This window comes from Cavia porcellus, unplaced genomic scaffold, assembly GCF_034190915.1.
Source record: "Cavia porcellus strain 051 isolate PalLab524CR breed Dunkin Hartley unplaced genomic scaffold, mCavPor4.1 scaffold_8, whole genome shotgun sequence".
NCBI classification, from domain to species: Eukaryota; Metazoa; Chordata; class Mammalia; order Rodentia; family Caviidae; genus Cavia; species Cavia porcellus.
In genome coordinates this window covers 41,917,318-41,934,583 of record NW_026947491.1, presented here as the reverse complement: position 1 = coordinate 41,934,583, position 17,266 = coordinate 41,917,318, and the positions used below count along the sequence as shown (strand labels likewise).

The 17,266-nt window shown below is 36.0% G+C and overlaps 1 protein-coding gene across 5 annotated transcripts in view; it reads right to left on the bottom strand.

Annotated features, from left to right (window-relative positions):
- The window catches only part of Larp4 (La ribonucleoprotein 4), a 58,073-nt gene that overhangs the window by 4,481 nt on the left and 36,326 nt on the right, over positions 1–17,266 (bottom strand). For 4 of the 5 annotated variants that reach the window (XM_063254735.1, XM_063254733.1, XM_063254734.1 and 1 more), the window contains 10 exons: positions 16,023–16,126; positions 14,809–14,919; positions 14,142–14,195; positions 13,209–13,421; positions 12,645–12,748; positions 6,736–6,948; positions 5,882–5,930; positions 2,781–2,939; positions 858–982; positions 497–665 (listed from right to left, as the gene is read on the bottom strand). In XM_063254735.1, coding sequence (XP_063110805.1) covers positions 497–665; positions 858–982; positions 2,781–2,939; positions 5,882–5,930; positions 6,736–6,948; positions 12,645–12,748; positions 13,209–13,421; positions 14,142–14,195; positions 14,809–14,919; positions 16,023–16,126 — 1,301 coding nt within the window. The remainder of the gene's footprint in view (positions 1–496; positions 666–857; positions 983–2,780; positions 2,940–5,881; positions 5,931–6,735; positions 6,949–12,644; positions 12,749–13,208; positions 13,422–14,141; positions 14,196–14,808; positions 14,920–16,022; positions 16,127–17,266) is intronic. The other variant, XM_063254732.1, reaches the window with a different exon arrangement.

Sequence of the window (17,266 nt, the reverse complement as noted above, 5' to 3'; positions counted from 1 at the left end):
AACCAACAGTAGCCTCTGTGGTTTCCAATGATTTGTAAAGTGTAATATGCAAAACAGTAATACAAAATTATTAGGAGAGCTGAAGTACATTTCCATTATCTTAAAAATGGTAAATTCACCACAATCTGAATAAGCTCGCCTTACTACGATATGATCACAAAAAAACAATCAAAAGAGCCGAAGAGTAAATTCTTCACTCTTTCACGTAAATTTCCCATTTCTTCAGTGACCTTAACTTGCTTCAGCTTTTTTTCTAATGCAAGCAGTTCTAATTGAACTAATTCCAAATAACTCTTGTGCCAACAAAGTACTATGTGAAAAAAATTTTTTACATCTCCAATCTAATATGTATTTTTTTCACACAGTAAACTTTTTTTTTGACTTTTCCCTTTTTATCGATAAGGGGGATCGAACTCACGACTGCCTGCTTGCAGGCAGGCGCTTATGCGGCTGAGCTAAACCTCTAGCCCCCTCACATAGTAAACTTTTGAGTTACCTGTAGGGGCACAGCTGTAGGTACATTTATGTTACTATTACACTGTAAAGCTGTATTTGCTCTTGATGGCTTTGTAATACTTGGGGAAGAGACTGGTGTAGTCATCTGAATAAGAATATCCTTCTGAACAGCTGAATCATCTGTTGTATCCTTTTCTTGCTGAGTTGTGCTAAGGAAAAAAAAGAGCCTGGCATTAGAATTAGTACAGTACACAAGAACAGTTAAGCTACTGCAAAGGAAGTAACATAATGTCATCTTTTATACTGGAACATGTATCATTTTTTACTTTGTTACTAGGAATTGATCTCAGAACCCTAGCAATTTTGCTGCTGAGCTATATTCTGGGCGCTAAAACTTGTACCTTAATGCAGGAAGTTCAGCTGCACATGGAGGACTGGTACTCATACTGAGTTGCTGGGCTGAAGTACAGTCTACCTGTGCATCTTCTTCAGGTACTGGGCCATTAGCTCTCAAATCTTCATTCTCCTTAAAGTAAAAAATAATTCAAAATTACTTTTAAGCTTTATTCCTAAAAGATACACACATAATCAATAAATACATGAAAAGATGCTCAATTATCTATTAAGGAAAGGTAAATTAAAACCATAGTGAAAAATCACTTTAAACTTCCTAGAGTGACTGCAATAAATGAGACAGATCTTTATAAGAGGTGATATGAGAATATTGGAAATTTGCTCTATGTATGTTTTGGGGTTTTTTTTTTTTTGGGTAATGGGAATCGAACTCACAACAATGTGCTTGCAAGGCAGGCACTTGGTGCTGAGCTAAATCCCTGCCCCTTGTTTTGGTTTTTTAAGACAGGGTCTTGCTATGTAGCTCAGGCTGGCCCTGAACTTGTGGCAATTCTCCTGTCTCAACCTTTAGAATGGTGGATTAACTGGTGTGCATCACCATGCCCAGCCTACATAGCTGCTTTAGAAAACAACCTGGCAGATCCTTAAAAAAACAAAAACAAAATCCATGAATTTGCACCTGCTAGGTAAATGCACTACTACTGCAACACATGTCCAGCCCAGAGAAATTATTTCTAAAAGAGAAGTAAGCATGGAGACAAACTACAGATGGTGAGACAATAAATAAATTTCCAGAATTCAAGATCAGAGAAGAAATTTAGGCCTCACAACCACTTATTCAGGATACTCTGGAAGAAACAAACACTGTAGGGGCTGGGGATTTAGCTCTGCGGCATAAGCACCTGCCTTGCAAACAGGTGGTCGTGAGTTCAATCCCCGGTACCTATAAAAAGATTAAAAAAAAAAAGAAGAAGAAACAAACACTGTAATACTCGAGAGTAAAACTAAAACAAGAAGAAAACAAGCTCCAATACAGGAGACTAAAAAAAGTTCCCAAGATGATGGTTAGGGGAAGTCCAAGGAACACAGCCATGTTAAGGTAACTCAGAATACAGAAGAAGAGACTAGGCACGGTGGCACATGCCTGTAATTCCAGCAATTGGGAGACTGAGACAGGAGGACGACTGTGAGTTCAAGGGTAGCCTGAATTACATAGTAAGACCCTGTCTCAAAAAAGAAAAAAAAAAAAAAAAAGAAGAAGAAATAAGCAATCACAGTATTCTGTGTCAGCTATTTAAAAAATATGTATTACCAAGTGTGTTACAAATGATGGTATGTTATAGTCTAACTTGCAATGCCTTTAGTGACACTACCATAAGGGATATCTTAAAATTGATGATATCAGGGCTGGGTATATAGCTCAGTGGTGTAAGTGCTTCCCTGGCATCACGAGGTCATGAGTTCGATCCCCCATACCCCCCCACCCCCCCCAAAAAAAGGAAAAAATTGATGATATCTTAGGTTTGAGAATGCACAATACACTCAGTGAATGGGACTTCAAACTCACAACTGCCTGCTTGCAAGGCAGGCGCTTATGCTGATGAGCTAAATCCCCAGCCTCCGAATGGGACAATTTTAATGTGTGGTTCTTTAATAGAGCTTTATGCTGGCTGTGGTGACACATGACCATCACTGTAGCTACATGGGAAGCTGAACAGAAAGATCTTAATTTTGAGTGCAGTCTGGTCAACTTTGTGAAATAATACTTCAAAATTAAAAAGGGCTGGAGAATGGAGCTCAGAGGTATGGCATCCTTGGGTTAAATCCCTGGGATAGCTGGAAGATCTCAATTATAAAACCTGAAGTTAATGAATAACACCTAAAATTGAAAGTAAAGAGATAAAAATAAAATATAAATAAGATATAGTATCATTTGGTGAAAGAACTATGTTGCATGCTTTGGTGCTCACCTTTTCTTTGCAGACACCTTTAATGACATCAGACATTCTATTCTCCAAAAGGAGTTCCCCTGGCATTCTTGATGAACTCCCAGGTAGAGGAGGAAAATTTGAAGCTAGTAAGTCAAACTTTGGTGTTGGCGACTTTGATTCAGCTGAAGGATGGGGTCTCTAAAAGATACAAATCAATTAACAGATCATATGCCTATCACATTCTTTTAATTCTTTGCCATCTCAGAAGTTGTAAACTCCAAGAAAACAAACAAAAATCCCTTAATCTAATGCACATAATTGTTTCCCTATAAATTCTAAGCATCTTACCTTAGTTAAGCTTTCGTTAGTTTCCGCCAATCTGATGCACCACCTTCCCCTTTTTCAGACACCATTACTGTGTAGCTTAAGCTGGTCTTGAACTTCAAGTGCTGGGACCACAATTGTGTGCTGCCATGTCTCATTCACTCATTCATCAGTGGTACTGAGAATTGAACCTAAGCCCTTTGCACTGAGCCAAATCCCCAACCTTTTATATTTTGAGACAGGGTCTGGGCTGAGTTACTAATTGCCTAAATTGGGCTTGCAATCCTGTCCAGCCTCGTAGAATGCTGGGATTATTGCTGTACGTCACCACACCCAGGGCAAATACTGCTTAAAATAACCCTTTTCACTTTTTTGGTCATGGCTACAAAATTATTCACACAAAATCAATGAATTGTACACTTTTAGGCTAGTCCTTTACATGAAACCCAGATATCCATGGGCCTATTAGCTGTCTCCATTCAAATTTCACTTGGATATTTCAAACAACACACTGAATCATCTCATTTTTAGTCTACTTTTATCACTAAAATTAACTATGTATAAACTTGCAAATCTTAAATTTCACTTCTCGCTAAGATCTCCCTCCTCCACAAGAGTTCCTCTAATGTGCCCTTCCTTCTGTAAGGCAAGTCTGCCTCCTTTTCCTTTACTCTAAATTTTAGAATTCAATTTAGACATTTTCAGCATTGAACAGACTCCAACTCTAGTTTCTCTTCTCTCTAATCATTGAGGGTGATGTAAGGATTCATATGGAATTAGACATGTTCCATGACTGAAATCTCAGCACTTGGGAGGCTGAGGAAGGAGAATCGCCAGGAGTTTAAAGTCGGTCAGAAGTTCATAGTGAGATATTGTCTCACAGAAAAAAACAAAACAAAACCCATGTGGATAGTATGTCACTGCTATAATTTTCATAGCTGCCCACAATATAGAAAGCTATAAAGGAAAACTAATACTATTTATTCAAGTGAGGGATTCTTGAGAACTTCATGCCTTCTCATGTTTTTTTCCAATTGTTTTTACTTCTACTTAAGAAATGGCAACCATGGGGCTGGGGATTTAGCTCAGCGGCATAAGCGCCTGCCTTGCAAGCAGGCAGTCATGAGTTCGATCCCCGGTACCGATAAAAAGGAAAAAGACAAAAAAAAAAAAAAAGCAGGGAAGAAATGGCAGCCATTTATTATAAACAAATTATACGAAACAAAAATATTAATAATTTGAAACTAGAATATTTAAGATTAAAATGTAACATTTTTGAAATCTATAAAATGTTGTGTGGGCCAAGAATTTAGTTAGTTCAGTTGCATAAGTGCTTACCTGGTGAGCACGAGGTTCTAAGTTTGATTCCTGGTACCAAAATAAAGTTTTCTAAGACTAGCAGATATATGAATTGCTAGTAGGTAGAAAACTGCCCTCAAACAATTAATAAACAATATAGCAATTTCTAACATCATATAGAGTTTGAAGAATGACAGTAGGTGTGGTGGCACATGCCTCTAATGCCAGCCACTCTGAGAGTCTGAGGTAGGAAGATCACAAACCCAAGCCCAGCTTGAGCAGCTAAACAATTTAGTGAGATGCTCTCAAAAAAATCCGATGATAACAACAACAACCACCACCACCACCACCCAAAAACAAACAAACAACAATAAAACAAAGTCAGGATGTGCTACTGATGCAGTTCAGTGTAAAGGGTGTGTGTTCAAACACCAGTACTGGGGAAGAGAGTAGGAGAAATTATATACTCTCTCACATTGAAAAAAATAAAACAACTTATATTCTTTTTTTTTTTTGTCTTTTTCATTTTTATTGGTACCGGGGATTGAACCCACAACCGCCTGCTTGCAAAGCAGGTGCTTATGCCACTGAGCTAAATCCCTAGCCCCAACAACTTACATTCTAAAGCCATAGGACAAGCCACAGAACAATAACTTTTGTCTATTGTTTATGGGAATAAAAGCTGACACAACCCTTACAGAACGATATTGGTTACTGATCATTGACTTGTGATCCAGAAATCCCACATCCAAGGGACTCTTTCAGACATAAATATACATAGGGCAAATGACAGTTACAAGGTTATTACTGTAACTTCTAACTGTACTTGTCATGGTTTATGTCGGTAGCCCCTAGGCCTCATGTGTTTGCATTATGCATTTGTGACTGGTTCATTGTCTAGAGCTTGGATTGATGGTGTCAGTGCTCTGTATAGACCCACATAGCATACAATATAATGGTGGCCAGAAGGTGTGTCTGTCTCTCTTGCCAATTGCCGCCTTGCTGTTTGCAGCTGCCATGAACTACAGCCCCAACACGCCACCCTGCCTTGGAGCCAACTGAGTATGGACTGAAACCCTCCAAAACTGCAAGAAATAAACCGGGGCATCAGGTATTGTGTCTCAGCGACAAGTAAAAAGTGACCAAGATAGTACTGTTTATAAGAGCAAAAGATCGAAACTATTAAATGCCCACCAATAATGTAATAGTTGAGCTTTCCAAGTTTATTTTTAAAATGTAAATGTTATATAATCTTCTCTTTCATTTATTTTGTAGTTGTAATGAGCAGAGCATTCACAATGAGCTACATCTCCAACTGTTTAATAGAGAAAGGCTCTTGTTAAATCACTAAATTGCCTGGGCTAGTTTTGATACTCCTACCTCAGCATCCTATAGTGCTGGGATTAAAGCACAGAAAAGAAAGACCATAAACAACTCAACACCACAGTAAACAAATAAACAAAAACACCAAACCAAACCAAAAAACCCAGATAAATTCAAAGGTTAAAAATACTCACTGGGATTCTTTCATCTTCTCGTCGTCTTCGACCTCTGAAAAGAGCTCTCCTTTTAACAAAAGAGGTAAAACAACTCTTTAAAAGATTCTTCAGTTATACCATTGTATCAAAGATGGAATGACTGCTACTTAAATTTCACTATGATCATCACCACCACCAACCACCAAGTTATTTAGATCACTTTTATTAAGAATATTTCCTCCATTACTGGAAGCAAATTGAAGTGTAATTTAGACATGGTGGGCAATATATAACCACCACTTCGATAGTTCAGGGGTGGGGAAAAATTAAAACTAAGGCAGACAGGTATCCTATTTTTCTAAGCTGTTATTTCCTCAACAAACTATATGGAACTTCACACTATAAACCCCTGATACAGAATTATATTCTATAAAGATACTCTTAAGTTCCTTATTATGAAAAAACAAAAAATAAACAAAAACTACTGGGAGTGGGGAGGTATCTCAGTGGCAAAGTGCTTGCCTAGCTAGCATGTGCAAGGCTTTGAGTTTGATGTCTAGCACCACAAAAAACCCACCAAAAGACAAAAGAAACTATTTCCCCATGTCATACAATCAATGTATTCATCAGCATGACTTTGTACTTTAAGTTAAAACAACAAAAATCAACAGATCAGGGGCTGGGGATTTAGCTCAGTGACATAAGTGCCTGGCTTGCAAGCAGGCAGTCAGTCGTGAGTTTGATCCCCAGTACTGATAAAAAAGAAAAAAGGCAAAAAAAAAAAAAAAAAAAAAAAAAAAAAAAAAAAAAAAAGATCAACAGATCATAGTCTTTGAAATTTTAGGATGATCACTTGATGATCAAAGAAATTTCATACACAGTTATTTCCTTACCTGCCTCTACCATAGTCCCCATTTTGTTCCAGCTGTAAAGCAGAAGTCTCCTTTGGAAGGTAAGTTTGCTCTTGTTGACCTGTTACTGTAGGGTTATGCCGTTCAGGTGCAAAATTCCTTGAATTAGATCTGTTCAATGGTCCATCCCCCAATGGCACAGAGCTCTCTGCAGTTTGTTCTGTACCACTGGATGACCTAAAATGAGGCTTCACACTATAAGAAATGTAAGATCATATACATGAAAATATAAATCAGGACAGAAAAAACTGACTTTATAACTAAACTCTCATTTTCCATAAACAAAAATGTTATATAAAAACATTACTCTTTTATGTCCCAATACAATATTTTAAAAGGCAAAAGAATTTCTGCAATAAATTTGTGTCTGGAGACATACTGGGGGAAAATCCAAGGTTCTTTGGAGATAAAACTACTTCTACTTCAAAAGTCAAAAGTATATTTAGGATTTAAACATTTTGTTTTGTGTTTAAACCAACTGCGCTCTTAAATTTGCTACATTAGGCAGGCTATGACCTTTCTTTGGGAGTCTTTTCAAGACAGGGTCTCACTATGCAGTTCAGGGTGGCCTTGAACTCACTTTGTAGCCTAGGCTGTTCTCAAACTCCCAATGATCCTTCTGTCTCAGCCTCCTGAGTGCTGGGATTACAGGCGTGAGCCACCACACCCAGTTTAGGTTTTAAATTTATTAATGAGTTTATACCACATGCTCTCAATAATGGCAAAACTAATGCAAGTAAAAACTGACAGTTGTGTGAGACCAAAGACAGCATACTCATTTTATGTATATATAATGTAATAGATAACATTTTAAAGCAGATATATAATAATCCATACTATAGGAGACATTATAAAAAATAATGTCTAAGAAGGATTTTTATGGGTGTGACAGTGAAAAGGGTGAAAAATACAATATACTAAAATCTCACCTTTCACTAAATGAAGTCAATTGTTTATGATCCATATGAAAGAAAACTAGGGAAATACAGCAACACAACTAAGAGCCCAGCATGAATTCATGAATCAGATGTGCAATGCAGTAAAAATAACAAGAAAAAAATAATAAGAAAAACAAAAAACACCCTATCTACAAACCTGTTTCTATAAAAGTAGCTTTTATCTTAGATGATAACTGTAAGGAACCATCTTCCTAAAACACTTTATGTAGATAAAACTGTGGTAGGGTAATGGAGAGAGGATGCATGTTAATCAACATCAAAAACTTTTAAAGTGACCCTAAGCAACTGAGGATTGTGGCTCTATAATCAATTAAAAAGGAAATGTGATATGCATATTTGGTCCCTTGCTTTCAGTTTATATAACCTGTTTTTAATAAATTTGTTCCATATTTATCATATTAATAACACATTGCTCATTGATAGCTTCTTCAACAGAGATTAACAATTGCAGTAATAGCCCAGCATGGTGGTGCCCACCTATTACCCTAGCACTCAGGAGACTGAAGCAGGATGTTAATGCCAAGTTCAAGGCCAGCCTGGGTTCAAGAAATCCTAAACTACACAGTGAGACCTTGTCTCAAAATGACATATCTAAGGGCTGGGGATTTAGCTCAGCGGCATAAGCACCTGCCTTGCAACCAGGCAGTCGTGAGTTTGATCCCTGGTACCGATAAAAACAAAAAAGACAAAAAAAAAAAAAAAAAAAAAAAAAAAAAAAAAAAAAAGACATATCTATAACTGTCCTATTTTATTGTAGAGATTGTTAAGGCCTTGGTAACTTGGGAAGACCTTATGTCAAAAGGTTGTCGATGCTCAGTGAAGGTTCTGAATTCTATTCCCAGTATTAAAGAAAAAAAGATTTAACATTTAAGATAGAAAATAAAAAATCCAGCTTGACAATACATTTTCAGAGAATTACAATGAAAAGTACAGAATATCCCATAACAGGAGATTTTAAAATATTATCTATTATATTTGAAAATGGCCTTGTGAAAGAGATGCTACTAAATTAGTTCAGAAACTACTACTCACCCAATTTTCATTCACCGTGCATTTCAGCAGGCCTCAAGGTTATGTTGCTAAATTTAAACAGCCCTCAGATCTCATAATCTTACCCTTCATTGAGAGGGACTTACAATCTCAATCCAGGCCACACAGAAAATAGAATGAAGAATTGACAGACAAAAGATTAAAAGCAAAGAGAAGTGAAAGAAAAATAAAATAAAAAAGGTAGGAAAATGCCCGGACATCTGAAAGTTAGTCCAATTCTCTCTAGGATTAGTGATCATCACTGGGCTGTCATAAAGCTAATTCAACAACCTCCAAAGGCCTGTTACTTTGTCCTTTTAGAAAGCCTTGTCTTTTTGGCAGTATTGGGGGTTGGACCCAGGGCCTCTCCTTTGTACTGAGCTACATTCTTCACTTTTACTTTTCAAGATAAGGTCTGGCTAAGTCATTAAGTTGCTCAGACTGAAGTTATGTTCCTCCTGCTACAACCTCTGAGGGTGCTGAGATTACAGGTGTGCACCTCCATTTCCCTGCTCTGATAAATAATTTTTAAAAACATAAAGGCCTGGTAGCCATCACTTCTTATAAGCAAAAAGGAAACAAAGATTGGGTTGGTGGTAAAAAAGCTATTTAGTTTCATCTGTGGAATGTTTCTGTATTTCTTTTTTTTGTACCAGGGATCAAACTCACAACCTTGCACTTGCTAGGCTGGCAATGCTGCTGAGCTAAACCCCCAGCCCCTGTTTCTATTGTTTATAAGGGGAAACATTCGTGTACTTTCTTTTTTTAAAAAATTTTTTTCTTGTATTATTCCTGTAATTAAAAATTTACAATCTGTACAGTATTGGTCAAATATATGGAAGATGCAAAATAAAAAAATATATAAAGATTCTCAAGAAAAATAATACAAAAAAAGCTGGGCAAGGGGACACAGGCCTGTAATTCCAACACTCAGGGGGCTGAGGCAGGAAGATTGCTGAGAATTTGAGGCCAGCCAGAACCACAAAATGAGTTCAAGGTGGAGCCTGAACTGTGTAAAGAAATCTTGATTTCCAACAAAACAAAACACAAAAGACCAATGTATAAAAATCATTTCATATAACACAGAAAATTGCAAAATTATGTAGAAAACCTATCCCATATCCTCAAAGCCACAGATGTGCTTCCATATGAGCCAAGGTGATTTCTCTGTCATTCCTAGGGTTGTTTTGTTTTTGTCTTTTTGAGATAGGATCTCACTATGCAGTTGAGCCTGGCCTTGAGCTCATTATAGCCCAGGCTGGTCTCAGACTTTCACTAATCCTCCTGCCTCAGCCTCTCAAGTGCTGGGATTACAGGCATGTGTCACCACGCCTGGCTCATTCCTTGTTTTATAATTTCACCTCTTTGATCCAGAAGGCAAGAAAACAATACCAGTAACAAAGGAGGAATCAGAAATTCACCTAATTTTTTTCTTTTTGGGTGGTATTGGGAATGGAACCCAGAGCCTCTGCACCGAGCTATATCTATAGTCCTTTATTTTTTTGGAAAAAGTCTCATAAAGTTGCTAAATTGTTGAAGCTGGGCTTATGTGATTCTCCTAGGTCAGCTTCCCAGAGTGCTGGACTATAGGTATGAGTCATCATGTCTGGTATAGTGTAATCTTTAATCAAAGTACTGGAGCTGGGGATTTAGCTCAGTGGCATAAGCGCCTTCCTTGCAAGTGTGCAGTTGTGAGTTCGATCCCTGGTACCGATAAAAACGAAAAAGACAAAAAAAAAAAAAAAAAAAAAAAAAAAAGCAAAGTACTTATTTTTGGAGGGTTGGGGATTGAACCTAGGGTCTTGCACTTACAGGCAATGCTCTTTTTTTTTTTTTAAATTCCTCTTTCTTCTGAGACAGGCTCTTGCTATGTAATTCAGGCTAGCCTTCAATTGGTTGGCCTTAGCCTCTTGAGCGCTGGGACCACAGGTGTTTGCTACTGTGCTACCTGGTGACAAGTGCTCTTTTACTGAGCTATACCCCAATCAGTGAAATATGTAATAGATACTCTCTACCACTGTGCTACATGCCCAGTCCTAACATAATCACGAGCAATGTGTTCTCACAAAAGCTGTGAGGTTTAATTTACTCTAATGAAATTATTTTTAAGAGTAAATTATGCCAGTTTATGGTAGAAGGAAAAAGGTATTTAGATAATGTAATCTTAGGCCCAGTGATAATAACTAGCCACACAGTTCTGTTTTTCTTTTTTTGTCCAGCACGGAGAATCAAACTCACGACCTCACTCTTGCCAGGCAGGCACTTATGCTGTAGAGCTAAATCCCTAGCCCCAAGCTATACAATTCTGGCAAGGTATTTATTATTCCATTTGGTACCAGGGATGGAACTCACAACTTTGCACTTGCCAGGCAGGCACTTAGGCCACTGTGCTAAATCCCTGGCCCAAGATATTTTTTCTTTATCTTTCACTTTTTTTCTCATAAATAAGTTAAAACTACTTTCTTTATCATCCCTGTGTGCCCATGGAAATTAATGTTTTTCAAGTATCAAGATGGAGGATGAAAGAGTCTGTGTACTTGTATTTCTATGTCACAGCAATGATGAATTTTACAGTTAACCACTATCAATCAAACTAAACGAGAGTGCTGGGAATATAATACAGTGGCACAAATGTCTTCCTGGCAAGCATTAAGGTCGTCAGTTTGATTCTTGATACAAAAACAGCCCTGTACAAACTAAATGAGTCATCTACAAGGACCCTGCTTTTTGAGCTGTGACTTGAACTTCTGGGACCAAGGGATCCCCGACTCAGTCAAAAACTGAGTCCAAAAATGTTGAGCATGGTAGTGCAGAAGGACGCATATAGAATGCACTGAGAATACTTCTGATACTGTAAACTCTTTTCTCCAATAAAGTATATTTCATAAAAATCTCACAAAATATATCCCATATGGTTTTTTTGCCCAAAACAAATGGACAAATCAGATCTGGCCGAGACTAGAAATCACTGAAATCAACGGGCTTACAAAACAAACACACAAGAAATAATATATATGAAATCTAAACCATTTATGTATCAGCCCTTTACTCAGTGACTAGTCACATATACTCTCATGACACACCAAATAATGTGATTGCCATCTGATGTCTAAGAAGAATAAAACATGAAAGATTTATTTACCTCTTGTTTAACAGGCAATAGTTTCCAGGATTCCTAGTAATTTTATCCCCAGTGGTGGTGATCAAATCAAGGTCCTCAAGCATGCTGGAGGAATAGCCCCCTAAGACTCCTAATAAATTATTCTATACAAAATTGATTTAAAAAATAAGCTCTTAGGATCAGAGCTTGAGATACTAAATGTTAGTTATCATCTGCTATGTTGTGTAGCATAGAAATCACTTTAAAAGACAATTCATCAAAATCTGATGATATATATCCCAATATTTATCACTCAAATTATGTTACTTAACATTTCTAACATATTAATCAATATACTAAGCAACATTTAGACACTAAACTATGTGTAAGATTGCTACCATATAAAAACAGATGTGTTTAATGGTAGCAAAGATTTATTAGAAGTAGGAAAAGCAAAAAAAAAGTAGGAAAAGAAACAGGCTTTGCAGAGTGAGTCTGGGCCAAGTAAAAGTAGGGAAAGAAGCAACCCTGCAGTGAGGATGGCCACCAGGCAAGAGCGAACACAGTGGCTACTATATTTTTTCTTATTCCTTTTACTACTGAGTCGTCATTCTTTTCATATCTATTATCAACTGAGGTTGAAGTGGCTTTGTGAATTCTAGATTGAATTGCTTATATACTTCTTGAAAAACAAGTGAAAATTTTTAATGGACTCTACCAAGAAGTACTGCTACTAACAAAAGCAATTCCTTAAGATGCATTGGGAACTGTTTAAAATAAATTTCAACTGATTTTTATCTCACCGATTTTTTTGGAATGGCCGACCCATATTCAAAGCAGCAGCAGTTGTTTTGTAAGATCCTGGTGAATTAAAGCCGTTCACAAAATTACCATTGGGGAAGGGAGCCTAGAAGAAAAGTTTATGTTTACATTGTATAAATGGGAAACATGGAGTGAGGGTCAAAAAGACATTTGAGAGAACCTAGCACTGATTTCTTACACTATTTTCAAATCATTTCAGAAATTTTAAATTGTGGAAATCAACAGCTAAAGCCTCTATCTATCTTCCAATCTATATACAGATTAAGGAGGAATAGATAGCTGTATCACTATTTAAAAGCCAACTAATAGGGGCCAAAAATATAACTCAGTGGTATAGCAGCTGGCTGGCAAGCGCAAGGTCCTGAGTTCAGTTCCCAGTACACACACACACACACACACACACACACACACACACACACACACACACGCGCGCGCCAAAAAAATCACCAGTATCAATGAATGAATTACTCTGGCTTATTTCTTCAAATTTCAACTTGAATTTAAAATTTTGTTATTTTACATTATTCTGTAAGGATCTCACTTACCAGTGGTGTTTCAAAGTAAGGTGTAGGACTTGGAGACCAAGACTGAGGCACAATACTATAAACTGAGTATTGTTGGTGAGGATTATACACAGGCTGCATAAAGACTGGTGAAGCATACTGTGCTTGCGTTTGAATGGGATGACTGTACATACAAGAATCTACTAATCGATAACCATTCTTAGCAAAGAATGTATTGATGGCTTTTATCCTTGCCTAGAAGCAAAAAGAATATATTATAATAAAAAGAATAAATATATTCAAACCAGTACTAAATTTACATTTCAATATTTTACAGTATACTACACTATTTCTACTTATTGTACTTCAATGCCAAAGAGAAAGAAAACATGAAAAACAAAAGGAATCACAAAAGACAGAGAAGATAGTTTTAATTAATGTGCAGTACACATGAAAAACTACAATAAACCAGGTACAAAAACAAATATGGAAATAATAAAATTACAATATCACATCAAGAGTATGCTAGGTATGGGGTATATGCCTGTAATCCCAGCACTCGGGAGGCTGAGGTGGAAGGATCACTGCGAGTTCGAGACCAGTCTGGGCTACAAAGTGAGCTCAAGGCCAGCCTGAACTGCATAGTGAGACCCCATCTCAAAAAAGATAAATAAATAAATAAATTTAAAAAATTAGAAAATTAGACCTGCTGTTCATTTTGAGATCTGAAATTATAGGTTGTAAACTACTGAACAAACACTTTATGAAGTTATTTGGAAAGAACTACTATAAACAAAATATTTTAATGCCCTATCACCGAATTTTCTGAACTAACATATAATACAATCCAAAAAGATCTTTAAAATTACTACAGGCCTATATTATCTATTTGTATTTTCTTAAATTCTCGAATAGCAAAAAATGAAAAATGCTTTTGTTTCACTGTCCTCTACTATATGTACAAATGTTTCTTACCATGATTGGCTTGCCCTGAAATGTTTTAACTTCTTCTCGTAAGTATTTAAATGCCTATTAAAGCAGAAAGAACTTTCATTAGTATTCAGACAGACATTTTATTAAAATCATCTTTATTCATCAAGAGTTTACAACCAGAAGTTATTTTTAAAAATTTTAAGGTGATAAGAGAATGAAAAGTAAAAACTCAAGACATTCTCAGCTACAGTTCACATGTATGAATTACTGCAGATAAAATATGCAAGATTCAAAACAAACCTAAAAGAGCACTAGATATCATCTGATTCAATCAGGATAAATTTCAAAGATGAAGAAACAAAGAACAATAAAATCTGAGTTATTTTATAATGCTATCATTTTTGTTTTAAATATATATGTTTCCTTTAAGGATGACACAAGAAGAGTAAAACCTGTAAACTTTAGAATTGAAATAGAAAAATCTTTATGACGATAATAAAAAAAGAAAACCAACAAAGCAAAAACAAAAAGGTGACCAATGTGCCCACTAGTCTTTATAACATTAGAGCAAGCACTTTTCTTTTTTTTGGTACCAAGAATCAAAATGACCTTGTGCTTGCTAGGCCAGCACCTATGCCACTGAGCTGTATCTTTGGCTTAATTAAAATATACCAAAAATAAGTAAGATAAAATAGAAAAATCTTCTTACCTGTTGTGCATCCGTATCTGACTGGAAAGTGATGTACCAATTGCTATTGTGTGCAAACTCACAGCCTATCACTTTGGGGCAGTTTTCATTTTTGAACAAAGCTTTCACCTCCTAAAAAAGAAAATTTGTAGTCAACTCTTAAAAACAAAGTATCAGTAAAGGGCATTTATTGTTTTGGTGAGGATGAGCATTTCTGAGCCTTTTAGTCCTATTTTTTCATTTGGTAACTTAATCTGGACAAAACTAAGTAAATTTTAAGGATGGAGTTTTATTTTACAATCAGCAAAACAAAAGTTTTTCACTTCTGGTGGCACGCTAAATTTTTGTTATACAAAATTCTCCCATCTTTTCATTGTCCAGTCAAATAAACAAGCTTAAAAAGCTGGGTGTGGGGGTACTTGGTCAAAACCCCAACACTTTGGGAGGCTGAGGCAAGAATACTGTAAGTTTGAGCCCAACCTGGGCAAATTCATGACTTAGCTAGGAATAAAGAATTAACAATTAAGAAGGGTTAGAGACATAATTCAGTGTAAAGGCTCTAGTTTACTTTTGACGTGCAGCTCTAAGTCAAAGATCTTGAAACAATTTTTTTTCTAATTTCTTTCACTGATCCTAAATTTAGCAATTTTTATGTAGAGATTTAATGCTGAATGGGCAAAATGATCAAGATATCATATTTGTCATCTGGCAAGTGGCTTAATATGGCAATTCAGAGCAAAGCTGAGGCATAATGGTTAAGAAACATAGGCTTTATAAGTCCAGATTGTCATTCCCCCCCCCCAGACTGTCATTTAATAGTCCATTTACCCTTGGGCCAAGTTGTTTAACCATTCAAAGGCTCAGATTCTTAGCTGAAAACAGATAATAAAATGTTTGGCTTTAAATGACTATAAACTATAAACAACAGCAAATAGAATTAGTTATTAAATATCATTATATATAATTATGTGATACTATGTTTCTGGGTTATATTGTTTCATTCCATTTTACTTCATTCTCTAGCACATACTTTACCATCTTTATAACTGCACCTTTTTTATGTATCATTTATCAGTAGGGTCTGATTTCACTAATCTTTTTAAAAATTAGCCTTAACAAAACATTAGTATTTATCTCAATGACAATAACTGATACGAAGTCAGAGTTATACTTCACTTGTATAACTTCTCCAATTTAAACAGTTAAAGAACACTTAACAGTAACTAATGGTTTACCTCTACTGGTGTTGTTTCAGGAATCTCTCTGAGAATCACAATACAACGTTTATGACTCGGCCTCACTTTCTCACCTTTCTCATCAACTTGTACCATTGGAGATGCTGAAATTGTAAAAAGAAGGATCTTGTTTAAAAGTGATAGATAGTGATATTAATAATGCCATCAAAAGACTAGTTTAATTTTCAAATGAATAAATTACTAGAGGTTAACTGCCAATGATTATCATTAAGGGAGGGAAAAAAACAACCTGAGGCTTACAAATAAATATCCTCAAAGGTTATTCATTGAGTAAATATTCAGAATACATACTTTAACTTAGCATTGTGTTGCGGTTGAAAAAAAGCCTTAAGGCAGCATATATTTTTAATTATGACTTCATACGGTGCATCTTTTTAAAATAATATATTTACTTTTATCTACTACAACAAAGAGCCAAAAGTCATTTTTTGGATGCTGATTTTGAGGAATAGTGGAAACAGATACTTCCATATAGCTAAAACTTGTATTTCCAGTTTCTTCAGAGCAGCAATATGGCATTATTTCCCTGAGGTAAACAAATTTTAAAAAGTAGTGATGGGTAAATGGTAGCAGAATAGAGAAAGTATTTTGCTTGTCACTGATAATTTTCTTTCTTTCTTTCTTTTTTTTGGAAATGGGGATTGAACTCATGACCTTGCACTTGCCAGGCATGCACCTCTTATGGCCACTGAGGTAAATCCCCAGCCCTCTGATAATTTTCTTTGTAGACAAGACTGAGACATTTTAAGAAATGATGTCTATATAATACTCTATGTATTATACTCCCATATAGGTCTATGGTTATATTGATTATATTTAACTTTGGAGCATTCTGAACAGACTTCATATAAAAGTAAAGATCTCTTTTATTTATTCAAGCAGTTAATTAAAAAAAACTTGAGAAGTTATCAAGAAACATTAATACAAGATACAAACACCATTAAAAATTAGAACCTAAATCAAGAAATACAACAGTATTAACTTATAAAACTGAGTTCAGTTGTATGAGGCACGCGGTAGAGATGGACAGCTGTGGAGTAAGTTGTTCTTGTCACATTTTGTTTTTTTGGTACCAGGAATTGAACTCACGACCTTGCACTTACCAGGTAGGTGCTTATGTGTTGAGCTAAATCCCTGGCCCACTGGGTTCAACTTTGAAACAGACTGCTTTAACAGATATAAGGGTGACACTCTTTCTAACAGCCCATAAAAAATGAGATTTA